At 36.9% G+C, this 21,355-nt stretch overlaps 1 protein-coding gene across 1 annotated transcript in view; it reads right to left on the bottom strand.

Annotated features, from left to right (window-relative positions):
- The window catches only part of LOC144342564 (uncharacterized), a 46,926-nt gene extending 32,200 nt beyond the window's left edge, over positions 1 to 14,726 (bottom strand). Inside the window, exons 1-8 of the mRNA XM_085507591.1 lie at positions 14,395 to 14,726; positions 5,810 to 6,204; positions 5,000 to 5,292; positions 3,710 to 3,872; positions 3,265 to 3,309; positions 2,658 to 2,746; positions 2,372 to 2,417; positions 1,098 to 2,144 (exon numbers count right to left, since the gene is read on the bottom strand). Of these exons, the coding sequence (XP_085363717.1) occupies positions 1,098 to 2,144; positions 2,372 to 2,417; positions 2,658 to 2,746; positions 3,265 to 3,309; positions 3,710 to 3,872; positions 5,000 to 5,292; positions 5,810 to 6,204; positions 14,395 to 14,726 (2,410 nt within the window). The remainder of the gene's footprint in view (positions 1 to 1,097; positions 2,145 to 2,371; positions 2,418 to 2,657; positions 2,747 to 3,264; positions 3,310 to 3,709; positions 3,873 to 4,999; positions 5,293 to 5,809; positions 6,205 to 14,394) is intronic.
- Between the last annotated feature and the right edge of the window lie 6,629 nt (positions 14,727 to 21,355).

Genomic DNA, 21,355 nt, shown 5'->3' with positions numbered 1-21,355 from the left:
CAGATTTTACTTATCAGTGAAAAAATTGTGAAATTTAAACCAAGTGCATTTGCATTTACAGTATTCTAGTTAGATAGCTAATAGTAAAAATGGAATACAATGTATTATGCGAATTGTCCCTATCTCATTAGAGTTGTTTTTATAATAATTAGAATGACATCATAATACCGTTCTGAAGGACACATAATTACACAATGATTTGCAATCTCTTAGTTGAAGCACCAGAGTAAATGTGCACCACAAATTTCTTTTTATCCTATATATGTTACATGGGACCCACACGACATGATGCAACACAACACAACAACTGTGCAGCATTGAATAACTTTGAGAATATAATAAATAAATCATACAATAAATAATTTGAATATATTATGAGGTAAAATCCTCCAAGACAAACATTTTTGGTATTTATATACAAAGTTTTTACAAACATCAAATCAAATAAATCATACACATTGAATTTCTGTATTCCTGATATTTCCAGATGGATATTCAGTGAAACAAGCCATGCATGGCACAGTCCCCATTAGTTATCAAATTTAAGATATAAAGTTTTGTTTATAGTAATATAGCTGAAATATAAACATGTCAGGAATATGATTTTTTAACATTAAAATGATTGACATTTGTATCTGATCGTCAAACAAGTACTTGTCCATATTGAAAGCCATTTTGAATCCAATCTGAAAAATAAAATGACGTGCATCAGGCCCCCATAATGTCTAATATATGTACCAAGTTTGAACAAAATCCATCCATAAATGCAAGAAATGCTTGATATTTGAGGATTTGTTTTTAGCACAAAAATAGCCACCATTTGGCAACTTTGAAAAGGATCGTCAAACCAATATATCTGTACCGGTATATCTATGACATGATGTATAATGAATAATAAAAATTTGAACATAATCAGTCAAAACAAGTCAGACATATGGGTCTGGAAACCCATTCATTAAAACAAAACAAAACAAGTCGGAGATATGGCACTAGAAACACATTCCCTGTTTTCGAACTGCGTCCGAACGGGAACTAATAAATCATCTATTCCTGTGTAAAACTAGATTTACTAGTAAACAAAAGATTTCTCGACCAACCTGTTTCATCTAATCGGATTTCACCAGTTTCCTCTATTGTAATTGAGTTAACACGCTTCACATTGTCTGCTCTTGACTCCATCCATATCGGGTTTTGAACGATAATCTTTCCAGCAACATCAATGTCATCCACTTGAAACTTGCCTGCAGTTGTGAAATTGAAGACACCACTGGCATTGACAATTAGGATCTCCCACCCAGACAAGTCTCCATCGTTGTTTTTGAGCAATTTTGGATGAAAAATACCAGCAATTACAACATCTCCCGCGTAAAGAGAAGACCATGTAATATCAGCATTCTCAGTGCCATTGACAACAAGAGGCTGGTTATTAGTATCTAAATATATGGCTCCGCCTTCTAAGATGTTAAACTGCAGCATTTTTGAATATTCCAGTTTGCCACTAAAGATGGCTTTGTTGGTGATGCTCAGAGAACCAGCTATGTTAATTTCATCAAATCTTAGCATGCTGTCTACCCTTATCACAGCTTCAGAATTCAATCCCATCTGAAAGTTACCACCAACAAATGTAGATGGACAGGAGACTTTAATTTTCCCTCGTTCCTCAATTTGTAACTCAGCAAATCCTCCATCGATATGTAGACTATACCCGCAGATATCAGGCTCATCAGATTCTACTAAAATTACCTCTGCGTCTTCTTTAATCGTAAAGGCATTGAGATGCAGTTCATTGTTGTATAGTTTCGGGTAAAGTATCATTTTACTTTGGAGAAATCCACCAAACGTCAACCAGTCTGAATGGTCAGTTATAATCTCTCCCCAGGCTACAAGTGATCGCTTAATATGGCATATGTTACCAACCAACTCCAGAGCAGCATCGTCATATAAATACAGTGCCGATGTGGTGACACTGCTTTCTTCAAGGTGGAACTGAATTCCTTCAGCGATGTGTACAATGGATGTTTCATCTCCATTAATGTTTGATACAATTGCGTTGTGGTTGAAAACAACTTGACCCCCGTTCTCCAAGGTCAATTCGTGCAACGTATACTCATCCACCTCATCAGCTGGTATCCAGGCAACAGCACCTTTATTAAACAAAACTCCACATTTTTTATATTTTGTAGATACATAAATTATGTACACCAAGCAGCACTATTTGTTTGAGTACATTTTTTTTTAAATAAATGTGATAATAAATGTTCAACAATTTTATTTTTGAAATAAATTTAGATCAAAAATATAATTATTACATTTATTAATAGACTAAAACAGAATTCAATTTATCCCCAAAGTCATACTTATGAAATCTTACCTGACTCAGCATATCGGTACTTAGTACAGTCTGCAGTCACTGGTATCTATAATAAGACCAAAAAAAAATTCAACAAAAAATGGCCACCAAGTAGGGATTAATGTGATGGAGAAATCACAATGTCGCTGATTCCATAAAAACAAGTTTGTTTCCATTTGTTCTGTTCAATTTATTTGATAAAACCTTTTTCTCAGCAAAATATTAGGAATCTGTAGTGCATTTGATTTTTCATAATTTTTCTGGTTAGCAGCATTACAAGAAAACGTGAATGTCAAATTTTACTTACTTTAGGTTTATTACCCATGTTACTGATTCTCAGTCGTTTTTGAGCGCCCTCTAGTGTGTAAATTGTGCCAGGACCACCACTTTCAGCATCTGTGAATTTCAAGCACAAGTTTTGTGAAGGTTAGCAGTAAATTATGAAATTGTGCTGATTAAAATTTAAACTTAAGTTTGATCATTTTACGCAAAAGTGTTAAAGCATCAAGCTCCGGTTGAATAGCATAGGTCTTATTTAGGAACCCCTGCCAGAGAAACTGCCCAAATCATAAGAACAAATTAACAGCTCCTAACAATGGTATTCCCAGATTAACACCAGTTGTTAATGACACCAGACACATTAAACATTAACTCTGATGAAAGGATCAGTTACTGCAATGGCCACTCATCACAAAGCTACTTGTTGTTTGTTAAAGGGGAACCTTCCAAGCCCAGGGATTGCACCAAAGAATCATGGGACACTATTGTTTATGATATTTATAAAGTTAATCTATCCTTTGTTATCCATTGTAATTTTAATCCAGAAAATAAATTTGTTGTGAGATTAGGCTTAAGATAAAACCCTACAATAGCAGACTACCATAATGTAATCATGAAAGTAAAACATAACTAACCATTGACAACATTACAATCAGTATCTGGTGTGTTTCCAACATCATCTGTGAGAATAAACAAAGAAATAATTACAGACAATTTACATGTAATAAGTTGCACATTACAGATTAGAGCAACACATCAAATAAATATTTAACAAGTTATATCCCAGTTGTTGGTGGGGACACATATACACATAGACTTACAGATGTTCGTACAGAGGCCATCTGTAAGTCATTGTTTTTGAATTGTATTCAATTCAATAACTAATAACCACTACCATATGTGCTCTATTAGAAGCATGTACATTTGATAGCATAAATGAAACCATGAGTTTGTTGTATTTATCTAAGCAAAGATAATCAAAACTAAATTTAGTACATGCTGGTACCTCTAATAGACAAGTACTTCGAATAAAGCAAATACGGTAATGTCTTTTATTTGTACAATCAAGCGTAAATATACCATTTGTATAACCATAGAAACCAACAGCCAATGAGATTTGCCCTTGCCATTCAGTTGGGTGCACCTGGATTGACTTGGCCAATACAGGAAAATCAAAGTCATTTCTCTTCTCATTAGTACCATCCACATTACCATCAAATATCGTACGTGTATTCCCAAATGGCTGTAATAGAATAATTGAATGAATATTGTACACCAGCTTATTTATATTGATGTTTTCATAGTCATTACAGGGACGGATACAGGATTTTTTATGGGGGGGGGGGGCAAAACTTCAAAATCGCCAGATTAAGTTAATGATTTTTTTATATTTTTTTCGTGGTCCCGGACCCAAGAACCCCCCTCCCCCCAGATCCGCCACTGCATTATGACTAGCCATGCATTCTAATTGAATTCTCATACATAGTAAGACAACAATGTAAACCAGCCCAAACCAGACTGTACTTCTATTTTTCATTCAGATGGGTGAAATGTGTGAGGAGATTTTGAAAACCAGCAAACAACAGAATTCTAACTTCTAAATTGGTCAGATATAAATTGCATTCTTTTGAAAAGCTGATATACAGCATAGTTGAACTGTGTAGGTATATTATTATAGGTTCATGTAAATTACTAAAGGAGTATGTTCGCGTCGCTGCCTTGAGATGCCTCAAGCCTGCCCAGTTTTTGTTTGACTGCTATGTGACCTCATCCTGGGACGTCTCAGGCAATTTTTACCGATCACAGTGCAGGGTTCCTTTGGGGAAAAGATAGCTAGCAACGTAATTGATAGGTAATTTTTTCAAACTGAAAGTCTTTTTAAAATAATGTATAACATTTCACATGAGTTTCAATTGCATAGCATTAACCAATACAATCATGTGACTACATGGTGTACATGTGTTAATATATTGTTATTTATTGCTACAAATCAACAAGCTACCACAACGCTATTTTGATAGTGCAACCTCTAACTGTGGATATCAGGGTCAGGGGTGTTCGACGAAGTTCAGACGTACATTTGTTATTGTCTGATAAACCTCCATTTTTAAGCTCTCGAAACATGCATCCTAGCAGATTGAATCGATAACATAACAACACAGCTCTCTCTGAAGCCTTTTGTTGCCACGTGTCTCTATTGCCACACCACTCGAAGCACCCCAAGGCAGTACGTGACACAAACACACCCTTGGTATATGCAAATGACTGAAGGTTTATGCAAATAATTTCAGGTTTATGCAAATAATTCCAGGTATATGTGGTGATGCAAATAAATTTAGGTAGATTGAAATAAACAGTAATTTTAACTACCTTATATTCAACAAATCCACTGCCATCGTCAATTTTTACATAGTATTTCTTGACCCATTCTTGTGTGTTCTCGTCGCCTTGGTAACATTTATTTCCTTTGCATCCCCTCGTGGAAACTGATGTTATATACAGAGGAATCTCAAAAGTGATTCTTATAAAGCTTCCAGTTTGAGAAGTCAGTGGTCGCCAGACTGTGTTGCCATTCTCTAATCTGCCTTTATCGGCATCATATCCTGGTTTAACCGACGATGCATACATTGATGACGCTGTTTGATATTCGTCAACATCTCCATCTAAAAAAAATGTTTAAATATTTCACATTGTGTCCAATCAAGTAACACAAAGCTGAAATCATAGATTAAGTCACATGACTTGGCTTTGTTGCTGACTGCTACAAAATGCACCATGGAAGACGTTTTCTTATTCAGGCATTATATAAATATATTACCGGTCATAAATAGGCAGTGGGAAAGAATTACAATTTCACACGAAAAAGCTATAAAACTATAAAAAAAATAGTTGAAAGTATGCAGACAATAATGAAAATCCTCGATATGAGTAGTTTACAGAAGTGTCGTCTACAACAGACTTCGAGAACGATTTATGTTGTGTTTAATGATTCGTTACAATAAAACATATAGTGACCCTCAGAGAAATTATTGACCTCGTTTCGTATTCAGCGGTTTTAATATTTGGAAAGTGCATCATCGTCCGAAAACTATAATATTGCCTACTAGTAAAGATTAAGTGCTGCCTTCAATGATTTAACACGATACAAATAAACGGGAAAATAATTTTAAAAATCCATACCTGGGCGTCCGCCATGTGCAAACATTCTACCAGTAAAATCATAATCGTTATAATGTAGCGAGATCCTTCCCCCCGATCCTCCGCCTCCATTTGTACCCCCTCGTCCACCAACGGCTGAAATGAGACCGCCATTACCACTGAGATCAGCTGTCCAAACAAACACACTCCCGCCGCTGCCGCCACCACTCGACGAACCAGACGCATCACCACCGTTCGCTGATAATACACCATCAATTTTGACAGTATTGTTTCCGATGATATAGATGACGCCGCCACCTGGGCCACCGTTTGAGCCCCCTCCTCCACTCCCTGATGCAAGGGGACGGATGAAGTTCCCATAGCCACTGCCTCCGGACAAAAATCCAGATGCAGGGCGCCCTCCACGGCCACCATAACTAGCTGCAAGTAAAAATGAATTTTGCATAGTTACAATTACTGAGATAAAACTAATTATATTTTTCTAAAATACCTTTCCCCGCCTATCGATAGAGTGATCTACATGTCGAATTTTGTTTGATTTTATTCATCAAGTTACATCAAATTTAAATTCAGTCAGTAGTGTCGTTTTGGTTTCTGTTGAAAAACTCCTAGTATAAAGGTGGAAAGACGCCTTAGCCATAAAAACAAGTTACATTTATGACGGTTTCAAATTGCAATGACTTTCTCCATCCCAGACGAATTTAAAATAATTTAAAATAATCATTAACATTATCATGTCATCAGATCCAATTATAGATAATTTGTCATTCTTGTAAACCGAATTAATGTAATTAATGCATACACAACATTTATTACCATAGGACGCAGTGACTCATTCTTTTCAGAAATAAGAGATATACCACAGCCCGTAACGACAAAAAACAAAAATCGTGCTTATTTGGTTTACATGCATGTCTATTTTTTCAAATAAGTCTGCATCGAAATTGTTTACGACAAAATTGAACATTTTCTGTACCACGTTTTAAATTATCAAAAGTATGATTTGGGGGAAATGTATATATCTTTGTCGGGTAATATTAACCGCCATTAATATTTTGAATGCCTTACTGAAAATAAACAATTAACCTTATTAACCTTATTGATCCCATAAACCAATTTTGCACAGTCCTAAATAAATGGGATCGACGAGGTTAACAGTAATAGTAAATATTTATCAAAGTCAAACAACAACCTCCTCTAGATTGTAATATATTACTTCTTAGTGTGTGCGTACAATCGATTACAACAAATCGATTATTTGATGCAGAAAAAGTGCTAAAATAAACTGCGCAATGACTTCTAGGAATACATGATAGGACACGTTTGTCTAATAACAGTAGTAACCCCTCGCTAACGAGTCTAGGAACCTCTTTTTTCAAGTTCCAATATCCCAGTGTCAATGTACGACCATCAGACGTGCTTCCACGTTTCGCGGCAAAACAAACGAGTTCTGAGAAGTACGATACTTCCGCATGTTGTGTGCGTGCTCGGCGCGTTTAGAAAAGGGACATATGGACATATTTCATAACTGCAAGTTTTCGTTCAATATTTTGGTTCACGATATGTAGATATTTAACGCGGGGGGGGGACAGTTAATACATAGCTGGGTAGGGAGAGTGCTCAAAAGTGTGGTCATTTTTATATCTGGATAGTGGCAAAATCTATATATTTATATATATATATATATTTATACCAAAGTACCATTTCTATACCTATCTTGACCAGAAATAAGACCGATAGTTATACCTAAAATCCAAAAAACGAGACCCATTTCAGGGGCACGTCCCCATTAGGCAAGTTCTATGTATCTCCCCCCGGATGTAACGCCGTGCAAGCCGAGATACAAGTCTGTTTAAAACAAAGTATATACACGTTATTGGTGCTAGGAGCCTCGATCAAATGACAGTCTGATCTAAACTGCATTTTTGAACAAGTCAGATCTGGATTTGACCGGCATCAGAGGAGTACCGAAGAACGAAAAAGAGTTATATGCTCTAACGGGTTTGTCCGGAGGCATCCAAGACGTCCAAACACCCACTAATCACGTCGCTTCGTGTTTATTACCAAACATACACATCGATCAACACCGGAGTACTGGGAATCTGCCATAAACAACTGTTCTGACCTCAAATCAGTGTAGCTCAAAAATTAATAAATACTAAATACTAGTGTAAATACTAGCTGTCCCCCAAATCAACAATGGTGGCGAGCGACTCCTTCCTCCTCCCGACATTGCGGGAGCACTAATCAACTGACCGACCCTTTTTCACACACACACACAATAAGTCTATAGTAACAACAATTTTATGAATAATTAAAAAGTGGTTTAGCGAGTAAATGATAAACGACGTAATTAATTAAATAACAATTCTGTCGAAATACGTGGTACCTGGCTTTCGTTTATTGACAAGGTGTATATTGAAACATATCACGTGGACATGTGTGACGTACATGTAGTTGATTGGATAAGACGCCTACGTCGGTTTGTATACAAGTCTTTGCGTTTCATATCTAACACATGTTAAATGTCAAATCAATTTCGTTTGATATGTAAACGATTTAAGCACTTAGCTTTAATGAATAAAATTATTCCCAATAATGTCGTATACTTTGACTTTCTTGTGTAAACACTAAAGTTTCCATCGTTTGATACAAAAAAACAGCGACTTAAAAGACAGTGTCAAGTCATGACTCACAGCAGACATAGTTTGACACTATACTGTGCGAAAGTCGATAATGCAAAATTTTGTTCACAGTAGCACTACCCCGGAGTTGACAAATTGTACATGTAATCATGTACTGACAAGTCCCAGATTCGTGTGACGTTTGTCATTGGGCGGCATATCAAGAACAACTTGTAGTTTGTAGCAATTGTTATTCTCATAATCAGAAAGCCAAATCTTAGTAATTGTCGCGAAAGATAAAAGAATTACCATAACGTTTAGTGGTATATCACCAATATAATGTATAAATAATAAAATTAATGAACGTTTGTGATTTATCTTCGAAGTAACCCTGTTTGCAGATTGAACTGTTCCCGGGGTAATAAGCCGTAAAAATGACGCATCATAGAACACACTGTTCCCGGCCAGATAAGTTGATCGCCCGCAATGCTGAAATTATCCTGGTGAATGACATAAAGTCGTAACATGGCGTAAAATAACATGACAAAGCTTATCCTGTCAAAGCCTTTGCTTATGTATATAACATTATGGCATTGCGATTGCCATGTGATCTCCAGTAGCTTTGAGTCGGACCACTCTGTATGGCTTATTACAGACACTGACTGGATTATATTAAATTCAAACGAGTCTTCAAATTTGACAAGTACTGTTTATTCCATAAACTTAAAACTTAGTTAAGGTTGAAGCCTATGCATAAATAACCAGAATTTATTCAATGTTTTCAATATTTGTACACTTAGACGAAGGCAATATAAGAACAAGTTGGGGTCATCAGCCTTATTTTTGAAAATAAATGATTGTTGTATTTTGGTGGATAGTTGCCATTTTGGCACTATTAAAATGTTTTAGCATAGGTTCCCATGGCAGAGATATTATGCCATATTTCAAATTGATTGCTGGTGAAATATGTTGTTATATGGTATTTTTGTTGTCCTGAATTATTTTTAAAATCTGGGGTTTAAAAGGTGGACAATGCAATTTTGTTAACATTGTGTTACATGTTATTCTATTGTGCCATAGAACTGTAGCTTCATAATGTTAAATATTAAACCAATAAACATTGTCATGCGATTTATGACCAACTTTCTCAACAATTATGAGTAGACTTTTTGCTTGAAATCTAACAAGAGGGGTTGGGTTTCTGTAATGTTCAAAATTCTGAAAAATATATATGATCAACAAACTACTAATTAAAGTTTTCCACAAAACGACCTCGAAAATTCAACTGTTCCAAAATGGCCGCTTTTTAGATTATTTTGCATATATTTTCTTGGAAACACATCCTTCTTTCTCCGTAAAAACGTTAAATATGAATGAGGGGTATGTATATGAATCATCACACAGCAATCTTTGAATGATTTACCGTGATATATAGTGATGTGTATATTTATATTCTATAGTACAGTAGTTATATCAAGCCCGTACTATAACCGAATTAATTAATTAATCATTAATTATTTTTCGCGGATATAAGTGAAATCAACTACATTGTAAATCAATATGACGTGAACATGTATAATTGTTTCCATACCAACGTGTGAATTAAATTAAATTAAATTGAATACAGGTGAAAATTGATGCATTTACAGTTATCAATAATTATAACGTATATAGTCTATATGTCACTGAATATGCCCCCCCCCCGATTCTCTGACTGTGGTTGTATATACTGGTATGTTGATAGATCGAAACTATTCATTTTGCGATTCGTGTCATTAGGGCACCGTGGTTGAATGAACAATTTATACTGAATAGAATTGTCTGGCTGCGTGGATAGAGTGACGAAGCGTAATGAAACGATATTTATTTCTTATATACTTGGACAGAGAAAAAATGACAAAAAATATACAGCTTTATTTTTCCTATTTACAATATTTTTTGCGTAATAAATAAACATATTAGATCCCGGGACTAATAAACAGGGGTGTAAACGTAATTAGGATTCCTAAATGTTAAATAATTTTATAGTACTAATTGATTTTACAGCTTCTATTCCTACATAACACATTATGTTTTGGAAAAACACTGTCTGAAAGTGTACACACACACAAAAAAACATTTTTGATATGAACTCGTATTAAAGCACTGTCTCTTAAAAAATGAATATTATTTATCCGAATTTTCTTATAGTTCGTAACATTTATAAGTTTCTAACTTATATGTGTTTTTTTACAAATATAAATCTGAAACTTTGTTTACGGTTCTTTTTTTTCGCGTGACAAATTTAAACTACTATCCCATTTATTTATAACGAAATGAACAAACTTGGGAAAACTCAGTAGTTTACACGAACGAAAATGTACACAAGCAAAGTGCGAAATTAAACTAGATCAGTATTTTCAGTGTTGTTTTAAATAGGCGTGTGACGTCGCACTGACATTTCTTGTACTCATATACCAGAACAGTGGCGGCGATACCGGGTGGAAAAATCAAGCTGAAACCCTTTGTGCAAAATTTGCCCCTCAAAATGCAGGAAATAGCGTGTCAGAGGGTCTAGATATTAAAAAGGGGGAGCTTGCCCCGGATCCACTAGTGAGGTCGGGCCTCGCCTTCGGCGCAAGGGATGCTGAGCAGATCTCGCCCCCATTCAGAATTTCGTGCCGCGGCCTCTGCATTCGTCATGACGTAATATAAAAATATGAAGCAGTTATCACTATCAGTGATTGTTATTATTATCAAAAGGGTGTAATGAAACAATCAGAGTTTGTGCTGCCGATCCAAAGAAGGCTGTTAGCGACAATATCAAACATGTGTACGGTCCCGACGAGCTCCCACTCCAAACATGTGTACGGTCCCGACGAGCTCCCACTCCAAACATGTGTACGGTCCCGACGAGCTCCCACTCCAAACATGTGTACGGTCCCGACGAGCTCCCACTCCAAACATGTGTACGGTCCCGACGAGCTCCCACTCCAAACATACACACAAACACAATCACACGCCCCTTCTGGTAATGATACCCATGATCTCAGGTGTCACGTTAGACACCCCATGACTCGTGCGAGTCTAGTGCAACTCATATGAACGTAGTCTTAAAAGAAAAATCGCGCAATTATGTCGAATGTCGTCTTTAATTATAAGGTATAAAGTTTCTACTTACTGCCTCCAAGAGAGAAGGATGAACGAATACAAAACCGTTCTAGCGGGCAATGGCCGAGAGAAAACTACGTTATTAATTGGCCAGACACACGTTAAGTTCAAATATTCACAGGTTGTGCAATGACTTGTACTGTCCATAGTTCTGAACACATCACGTCGGTAAGTTCAAATATTTAATATATTCGCAAAATTATATTTTCTCAATCTCAAATAACAAAACCACAAACTTGTTAATCTTTAAATGTTTCAAATCTTGTATATCAGGTCTACACAGATTTGTTTGTATCTAATGTAGTTTTTATATTTACAACTAATATTTACGATAATGTACATTTTGATTTTAAACCTGATTTATAAATTCCGATAATTACTATTACTTTCTCGACCACAGCCCCATTCTCCTGTTTTACTCTCGTTGGTCGGTTGACTGGATCTCAGACAAGCAATAGTCTTGATTCAACTGCCATTGGAATTTATGAATGTTGTTTAAATAGCGGAGGCGGAGGCACAACATTGTGCATGGGGACGAGATCTGCTCACCAACTTTGCGCCGAAGCCGCGACCTTACTAGGGGGCCCGGGGCATGCTGTCCCTTAAAAATGTTGAAATCTAGACCATCTGAAACGCTATTTCCTGCATTTTGAGGGGCACATTTTGCACAAAGGGTTTCAGCTTGATTTTGTAGAGGCGGCGCCCCCCCCCGTGCCGCCGCCACTGAATAGGGTGTACAAATACAAATACCGTGGATGTACCGTTTGTAACAACTTGAATTCTGCATCATGTAACAAACACTTTTGTTTTTCATGATATTGTCCCAAAGTCCCACACAAGTAAAATGTTCGCTTTCAAAATGAACTCAATTATGTCACGGTTCATAAAATGTTGCTTAAGGCAGCAGTTTTTAACCAAAGACGGTAGACTGTGCCATGAGCACGGTACGTCAGGCGCAACCTAAAGATCTGGGTCATCGGGTTCTTAGCGAGGTATGCGGCAGCTCGGAAATTAACATGTTGTGTTGCTACAACAAAAGCAGCATAGCAACAAAGTGCGTTAGTTCTACAATTGGCCAATAATTTATTTTTAATCCGCACGCAGACAACGTTATCGCCGCCATATCAGTCAGTCTCACACTGCCACACCGCTTTCACAATGGGAGAACATATTTTCATTGATTTACAATGACTTACATTGTTTTGTTCAAACCAACTTGTTAAAGCCAGTTTGTTAGATGCATCTGATGGCTTCGAAAAATAGCAGAATACATTCGGTACGTACCGCCTATTAAAGTGCGGTGGTCGTGGTTACACACGTTATATATGCCGCTATGAGTCCTATATCGAACAGGGCGCGGCACGACGACTGCCTTTAAACTCGGCCAACGTTCTACAAACAGCAGGCGTCTCTTTATTGCGTTTATGATTTCATTGGCGTTGGTCAGCGACCTCGCTGCTTGCACCTTGCAATTCCAATACTCTTATTTATTTTGTAGAACGCGTTTCTGGATCAGTAATACAACAAATAACATCTGACATAACGTGACATGTGGTAGGTGTGAGACCGTGTCATTGCGAGGATCTCGTGCCTGCAGTCACGCACAAACCGGCTAAGTCACATCAGCGCCGGACAGTCAACGTAAGGTCACACAACTGCTCCAACGTATGCAGACACGATTTCTACAGTTGGAAATCACTCAAATACTTGTGAACACATGTGTGTGATGCTACATGGCTTCGGGGCAAACAAAGATCTATTGTTATGTCGTTTTTATCGTTATCGCGTTTTCAAACGTCACATCGCGCACACATTGGGTGTGGCAAGTAGCGGATGTGGAAACATCGGATAACTCTAATATATTAATTATGCGACACAGAAAATTGACATTTTGAATTCAACTTATACCTTCACGACCTCCAGAAGCTTGTTTGGGACTCGATTGTATAAGTTACTTTTTCTTTTGGTGAAATCTGACTTTTCTACCTTTAGTCATCACGTAGAGCATGAAGCAAACATAATTAAACCATTCTCACATTTCTCGGAAACCTACAATGTTATTATGATCAATTACGCAACTCCGAAGAATGTGTTTTCTTTTAATGGCATCAGTAAAGCTACAACATACGGAACTGGGTCTCAGTAAACATGTCAAACGTCACTTATTTATATCACAATGGACATAGAAGTCAGAAAAAGTACTAACATGGCACACAGTCGATAGAGGGACTGTGTATGGCACAACCTAAGTTTATCATGGACGCTATTCCCTGTGTGAGACAGAGATAGTTTTGACTGAATACGTGAGCAACACAGGAACATTTTCGAAAATTCTAACAATTGTGAAACTGGCAAATTTGCATCTTAAGTGCGTAGAAAGTATCGAGGTTTTGAAAGGACCCCCCTTTTCTTGTACTCCACGTTCTGTTCATTTTGCTTGATGATTGTTTTTGCGTGCTTGAGTTCTCTCACTGTGACACCCCGCCTCCCAGACCTAAGCATCTTGCATTGATTTTAATGAGTTGAAAACAATCAGAAACACGATGAGATGTTTGTCTACCAATAATTATTAGTCACGCCACTTTTGAAAGTTCTACACTATCGCCGAACTTTTTAGTTTGTTAATTGCTACCTTGTGATTTACGAGAGCGAGTCTACATGGAATCTGACACCATCGAGCGAGTCTAGTCCCGGTAATAACTCAGCTTTGCAAAGAAGAGAGAATGCTCTGGAGTACTACCAAGCTCCATTATGTTACGACAAATAATTGCACGTTGATATGATGTAAACATAGAAAGGTTAAGAACCACCATTGACATTACGTATTAGAACCTACCTCCAGACCCAGCTGTGTTCCCAGCACCTGTTCCCTGCCTGGCAGCATACCCTTGCCTGTCAGCAGAGATGTGTCCCGTATCCGTTATCTCTACACTGCTCGCAGTGATTGTGACATACGCGTTACTTGTAGATTCAATAATAACTGTACCAGCTATGTGGACTGAATCTAGTTGACCTGTATGCGTCCCGGCTTGTATGGTACAGGTATCTCCTACGTCCACCACAAGATTGCTTGAGATCGAACATACACTGCTTTGCCCCCATGCGAAGCACATTGTACTTAATACAATTAGTGTTAACTGTAAGCGTTGTTGACGTCTCGCCATAATAATATCTATTACTAAAAGAAGTAACCGTGGTTTAAAGTCAACGTCCTCTACAAAGTAACGATAGCTATATTCATCTGTTACTCCATGTGTTTACCTCGTGTCCACCTCGGGTTAATGCTTTCACGTGGATACCAAACGTATGCCATTCACGACCTGTGTACCCATCAGCGACTAACTTTAACACTGGATGCCAGCAGCTGGTGACGCAGTCTTTTACGCAAGATGTACTTCCGGGTATCGGACTCGCTTGCATTGCAAGTCGTTATAAAACAATGCAAATCAGATTTCACTGGTGATGACGTCACTTTATTACTTGTGCCAATCTTATCCGTTGCGCCGTGGTTGCAATGAAATATAATCACACTAGAATATAAACTTACGGTTCCCATGTAGAGAAACTGTGATGCGCGTAAGAAACCAGTTATGGGTGTCCGCAGAATGCCCGAAATAAGGTCGAATGCTGATTCCAATTGTCTCGACACCATAGAAAAGCAATTTGAAAAACAGGTGTTTCAATCATGTATTGAGCCACTGACTGAATGTGATTGAACTCTCAAAAAACAATCCATTACCCTCCCCCTCCGGCTAAAACCAACATTGATCTCAAATCATAGTGATCTGAGCATGGACCCATCGGTCGAAATGGTTATTCGGACCAAACGGACTTTCGCTGAAATTGTCATTAGATCAAATGTTCATTCGACCAAATGGAGTTTTTACGAATAGTCGTAACCTTTGACATGACGTACCACGGTAACCATCCAGCGAGGGCCAACATAGAACTTAAATATTACATATATAAATCGATATTCGCCACCTTGACACAGTATAGTAATAAAAAACCGTATTTTAATAGAGTAAGCACAGGTATTTGAAGTTGCCTTGGTTACAAAGACAACCAAATAATAAATATTCATGTGAACGGCAGATGTGTTAGATGCATTGGTAGAAAAATAAATCCATTCTATAGACCACAGAGTGCATATGAACGAAATTTGGACGCCGAGACATTGTAGGGTTTATGGCACACTTTACAGTAGGCGCAAGATTCGTGCATGGATTTAGCAAACTCTAGAATACATGCAACTTGAATATAGTGAGGGACTTTCTTATCGGCGAATTGCTACAATCTCATCACCTGACGCCACTTGATATTGGACAACTCATTTTTGTTGCTGTTTAATTTCATATTGCAATATTGTTGTGACTACACAATACGAATTTTGATCCGCATGAATCGTACTAGTATTTGCGGTCGCTTCAACCGTCCGGGGAAGTTGACGGGTGGAGGGGGGGGGGGGGTGAGACATTAATAAGGAGTTTCCCAGGGAAGTTACAAGTTTATACCTGTACGAATCTCATTTGCGCCCGCTGAAATGGGTCTATAGTTTATTAATAGATATGACCCTATTTTAGACCTTATGCATGTATTCGTGCTTTGGGTTTTCTTCTGATGATTATAATGCACAAATTAGAAGTATCTTTATAATTACTCATAAAAGCAACAAATAAACAAATCAGACTGACGTTGCAGGAGTTATCAACCGAACAATTGAATGTTATTGTGATACGTGATACAACGTCCATGCCTGTTTATCAGGTTACTACGTTACAATCTGTATTTTTTATGACGGCATTCTGTTCAATAAACTACACTCGCCGTTATCCACGTATCAACCCAACATTCTAACACGATCGTTATCTACCGGGCTGATAACAAGGTAAAGATTGCGATCATAGTTGTTTACGTTCGTGATAAGTAACTGTAAGAACACTCTCCATGGGTATGGGTAATGTACACATAAATCTAACGAATCGTGTACTCAACTTGACCGTTTTTAAAAGTTGAGAAGGATGCGTTCAATAATTCTGAAATCAATATTATTGTATAAGAATGTTCAAAAAGATGGTTTATATAAATGAAGATCAACAGTTGAAATTGTATTTTTGCTGCAAAATAACGGCTGAACTGGAAATAACTTAAGTGCATCTTCGCTTACATTCAATATCGCCATAGGACAGTGTATCTCTTTAAGTCGTGAGAAGACTATGTTTGAAAATTTCAGGCAATAGAAAGTAGATTGAAATGACCCTGCTCACTTTTATTGATTCAATTGTTACCCTTGTAACTAAAATTCCTTGATCATTAATTTTATTTTTAAAATTATGTTATCGTCCCTACACAATCTCACACTACGTAACTAATTTACACACGCAGACTGGTCGGGAGTCACACGCCGGTCACTGGGACGAAAAATGTCTGATTCTTCAATTACTTTCTATTTAGCAGTGTTCCTTTTTAAGACAGTGACTGTAGCTTCAATGAGGAACACACCTGCCTACAGTGGCAAGTTTGATTCCTATGTTTAGTATTTGTTTACCGTTAACTTCAATGCAACTCTTTATGGCACAGTCATACCATTGTTTGAGCATATCAGCAATATGGAGTAGTTTGTGATGTCCCCATTTTTTATTGATTCTATTGTTGCCACAGTAAATGAAATTCCTTGATAATTTATTTTGTTTGTATTTGATTTACGCGCTATAACCAACAAAAGCCAAATAGAAGAGAATGTCGACAATGCCGTGAATTTAAAAACAACACTTCGACTACAAACGGCTCTTGGGATTGTTTACACTAAGCGTAATTAGGAATAATTATATACTGTATATTGTATCGGTCTGTAGTGAGGTATGATGAAACCACGTGACATTTTGCGGGTTATGAGCTAACCACTCAGCGCATACCGCAAAACTATGAATCTCAGAAGGAAATATTTGATTGAATTTTCTAAATAAACTATATAGCTTATGAAAAACCAATACGGAGGTTGGGATGGTAATATATCTAAATAACACAGGAATTACTAGTCGTGTGGTATTTTATGTGAGGGGCAAATAAAGCATGACAACTTGGCTCAAACTTGTTGATGAATTTACTCTCTTAAAACCAACGCCTGGCACAGTGATCGAGAATATTCTCTACAGCAATGCATGATGGGAATAAAGGAATTCACTGTTTGTGGAGGAGACATTTAGTAAAATACGGATGCGTTCATTGTGAGTTTGTTAATATACATAGCCGGTGAGATAGAATCAGGCTCTCAAATTATAGATTTAAAGTTGTATTATGGGATATATTGTTTGCAGTCGTTGGTATATGACGTAGTATGTGTCATATATCAAATGTAACAATTACAGTGTTTGCAAGATACGGGTCACAAGTTATTTTTAAACAGCCGAACATTACCGAGCATGTATGTGGATTCGGCTGTTATCCAGTTGACAGCATCTCGGGGGGGGGGGGGTCATCTAGTCTTGCTTCTTTGTTTTTTTTTTCTCGAAAATTAAATGATAATTAAAAAAATGAATGTAAATAACATACTTAGGAAATAGTGCAATGTATTTCACGATCACTTAATTATTTCGCCTATTTGAATATTAATAGGACTTCGTTTTATTCACATCGATACAATGTGAACTGTTTTACCGAGCTTGCCGTGCTGCCATGGACTTCCTCAGTCTTGTGTTTGCGTCCCACATTGATAGCAACCTTTTACAGGTATGTCGATTTCGATCATTTATTGCCTAGTAAATCAATTTTCACATACCTAGACACTTAAAAAAGTACATTGCGCAGTTGAAAATAGGTCAAGAATAAATATAATTTTTACGATGGCTTTAGTTGTCAAAAACTTAATTTTGTTCAAAACGAACAAACGTCAATACAATTGCAAATTTCTCGTGGAGTTGTAAGTGAAATATTAGTATATGTAAATGGGTGTGCAGAGGCGGCGACACGAAATTTTGCATTGAGGGGGGGGGGATCTGCTCACCAACCTTACTAGGGGGGTGGGGCAACTCCCCTTACACATTTTTAAATATATATATGAAATGCTATTTGCTGCATTTTGAGGGACAAATTCTTCTGACACAAAGAGTTTCAGCTTGATTTTGGAGGGGCGACGATCCTTAACATTTGTGTCGAGGACGACCGCCCTTTACCCCCCCCCCCACCGTGCCACCGCCACTGGTGTGCATATAATAAGCGATCATTTTCAAAACTTCAAAAGACAATGTCAACTAAGACGCTCACTTGGCAGTTGATGTTTATTCCATTTTTTGAAAGAGCAGTCTGAACGCAGAAAATGTGTTCAGCTCATGCGTATTCTTAGAATCAAAGTCACACAAAAAATCATGAAATAAAAAAAATGGAAAAACTAACTAGACTTGTTCGAGTCGCAGCGATACATCTCTTTTTCGGGACATTGACCGTGGTTTGAATGTGGAGCACATTTGCCAACAGTTTGAATCGTATGTTTAGTGTAATATAATGTATTTGCCTTTAATCTCATCATATGCCAGCGTAGATTTTTAGACCTTTTTTATTTATTAAGCTAATATACCAGGATGTCGACAGCACCGTTAATGTAAAAACAACACTTCGACAAAACGTATCTTTTGGTTGTTTACACTAAGCGTACTTGAAATAATTCTGTATATCATGTCGGTGTGTCAAAATATAATGATTTTATATGTAATGGCTTGTGATAAAACCACGTGACTCTTGGCGGGTTATACCGGTAAGTGAAACCATTGAGCGTATACCGCGAAAAATAAATACAGTATGAATCTCAGAAAAAAATATATGACTTGGTTTAAATATATAAATAAATTATAATGTATGAAATCCCAAGACGGAAGTTGAGAAAGTAATATCTAAACAACGCAGGAATAACTATTCATAGAAAGTGAGTTTTTATGTGAAGGGCGTATAATGATTTACTGACAATTAAAAAACACAAACTTGGCACAAACTTGTTGATGACCTAGATAAGTAGAATCTTCAGGATAATTCCTGTTTTCAGCTTAACGCTCAGACCAGCTTAGAATATTCACTTCAAGTGATTATGAATGACTTGACTGTTGGTGGAGGAAGTCTTCACCAATCGTGTTGTTCGTTCTTGAGTCACCGAGTCACATACAATTGCACCCTAGACACCTACGGTTATGCATATTGTGAGATCCTAATATAAATAGCGGACTGATGGGGACAAGAGACGGGGTCGAGCTCTCCATATATAGAGATAAAGTTGAATTATGGGATATATTGTTTGAAGCCTTTGGTATGTGGAGAAATATGTGTCATACATCGAAAGCAACAATTACGACATTCGTTTCAGAAGTTTATTAAACAGTGGTACGTATATCACAAAGTGTTTCTGTACATTCGACTGTGACAGTGTTGACAGCGTGTGAGGACATCATCTGGACGTTCTTACAAATCTAATTGTCTTTTCAAAAATATTAAAAAAAGATGAAAATGGCTAACATAATAAACAGTGTAGTGTGTTTCGCGATAATTACACTATTTTACATTTTCAGAGATTCTCCTAAATTTCACCTCAAATCTATGAGAGTTCTGGTTTTTCCTCATTTGCAGTTGTCCACATACCTGTCATTCACGAATATTTATAATATGCATGCCATGTGTACATAAAAAATATTTTACATGCTGATTATTCATATCGATAAAATGTGAACTGTTATACCGAGCTCGCTGTGCTCTCATGGACTTCAGTTTCCAACTTTTATGTTTGAGCCCCACATTGATATCAAATTTATCAACTTTTACGGGTTTGTCGATTTCGATTATTTATGGCTCAATAAATCAATGTTCACATACCAAGACACGTCACAAAATGCACTTAACAAATGAAAATTAGTCAAGAATAAGAAATAAATTCAACGTTCACGGTGGCTCTAGTTTTCGCCATCAAACGAAAATTGTTTGATTTCTATATTTGTATGCGAGTCTTTGGTATCTTGACAAAAATTATTTTCAAAATTTACAATTGTCAAATTTGTCATGTAACTGCCAGTAACACATTAGAATGTGTAAGTTGACGTGTCATATAATTAGGGATCTGTCTTTCAACTTTAAAAGGCAATGTCAACTAAGACGCCCGCTTAGTTGAGGTATCTAATTTTATCCTCTTTTTTGACTCACCTAATTGTTTAAAATATTCGTGTTTTATAGCATTATGAAACGTGTCAAACGTGATCAGTTAGTTTCATGCTATATTCGTCAGATACTAAACATTATTGTTACTCAAATATTGCGATTTATATGTGCATGTGACTGGAGGTTATTATCTGCAGGTATCCATTGAGGGCGCCATACACTTGTTGCTTTCAAAAATAAACAACATTGCCATATAAATCATATTAATTTAGTAGACGTAAAGGGTTACCACGCAGGGTTAGTAGAGAGCAGCCTAGTAATAAATAGACAAATATCCGAATATATATTCTCTCCAAACAAGCAAGTAAAAAGCCCCTCATACTAGCAGGTTATTACCTAACCGTAAAGTGCACATGAAAAACAAAGTGCTTATAAAGTTGTGATAAGTGCCAATTCTTATAAAGTTGATAAAACAGTGCGGAAAGTTGTGCAATGCAACTGCAAAGTTGTTGGAATTGCTTGTACATTAAACATAAGTTCATATCGACTCCGCAGTTATTAAGTTGAAAAAATGAATGAAAGCCCACTATATTAGCAGATTATCATATGAGCTGACCGTAAAATGTTGAAAAAAAAACAGAATGAAAAGCGATTGGAAAGC

This window comes from Saccoglossus kowalevskii, chromosome 14 (assembly GCF_978046115.1).
Source record: "Saccoglossus kowalevskii chromosome 14, keSacKowa6.1, whole genome shotgun sequence".
NCBI classification, from domain to species: domain Eukaryota; kingdom Metazoa; phylum Hemichordata; class Enteropneusta; family Harrimaniidae; genus Saccoglossus; species Saccoglossus kowalevskii.
This window is presented reverse-complemented; position numbering and strand designations above follow the sequence as displayed.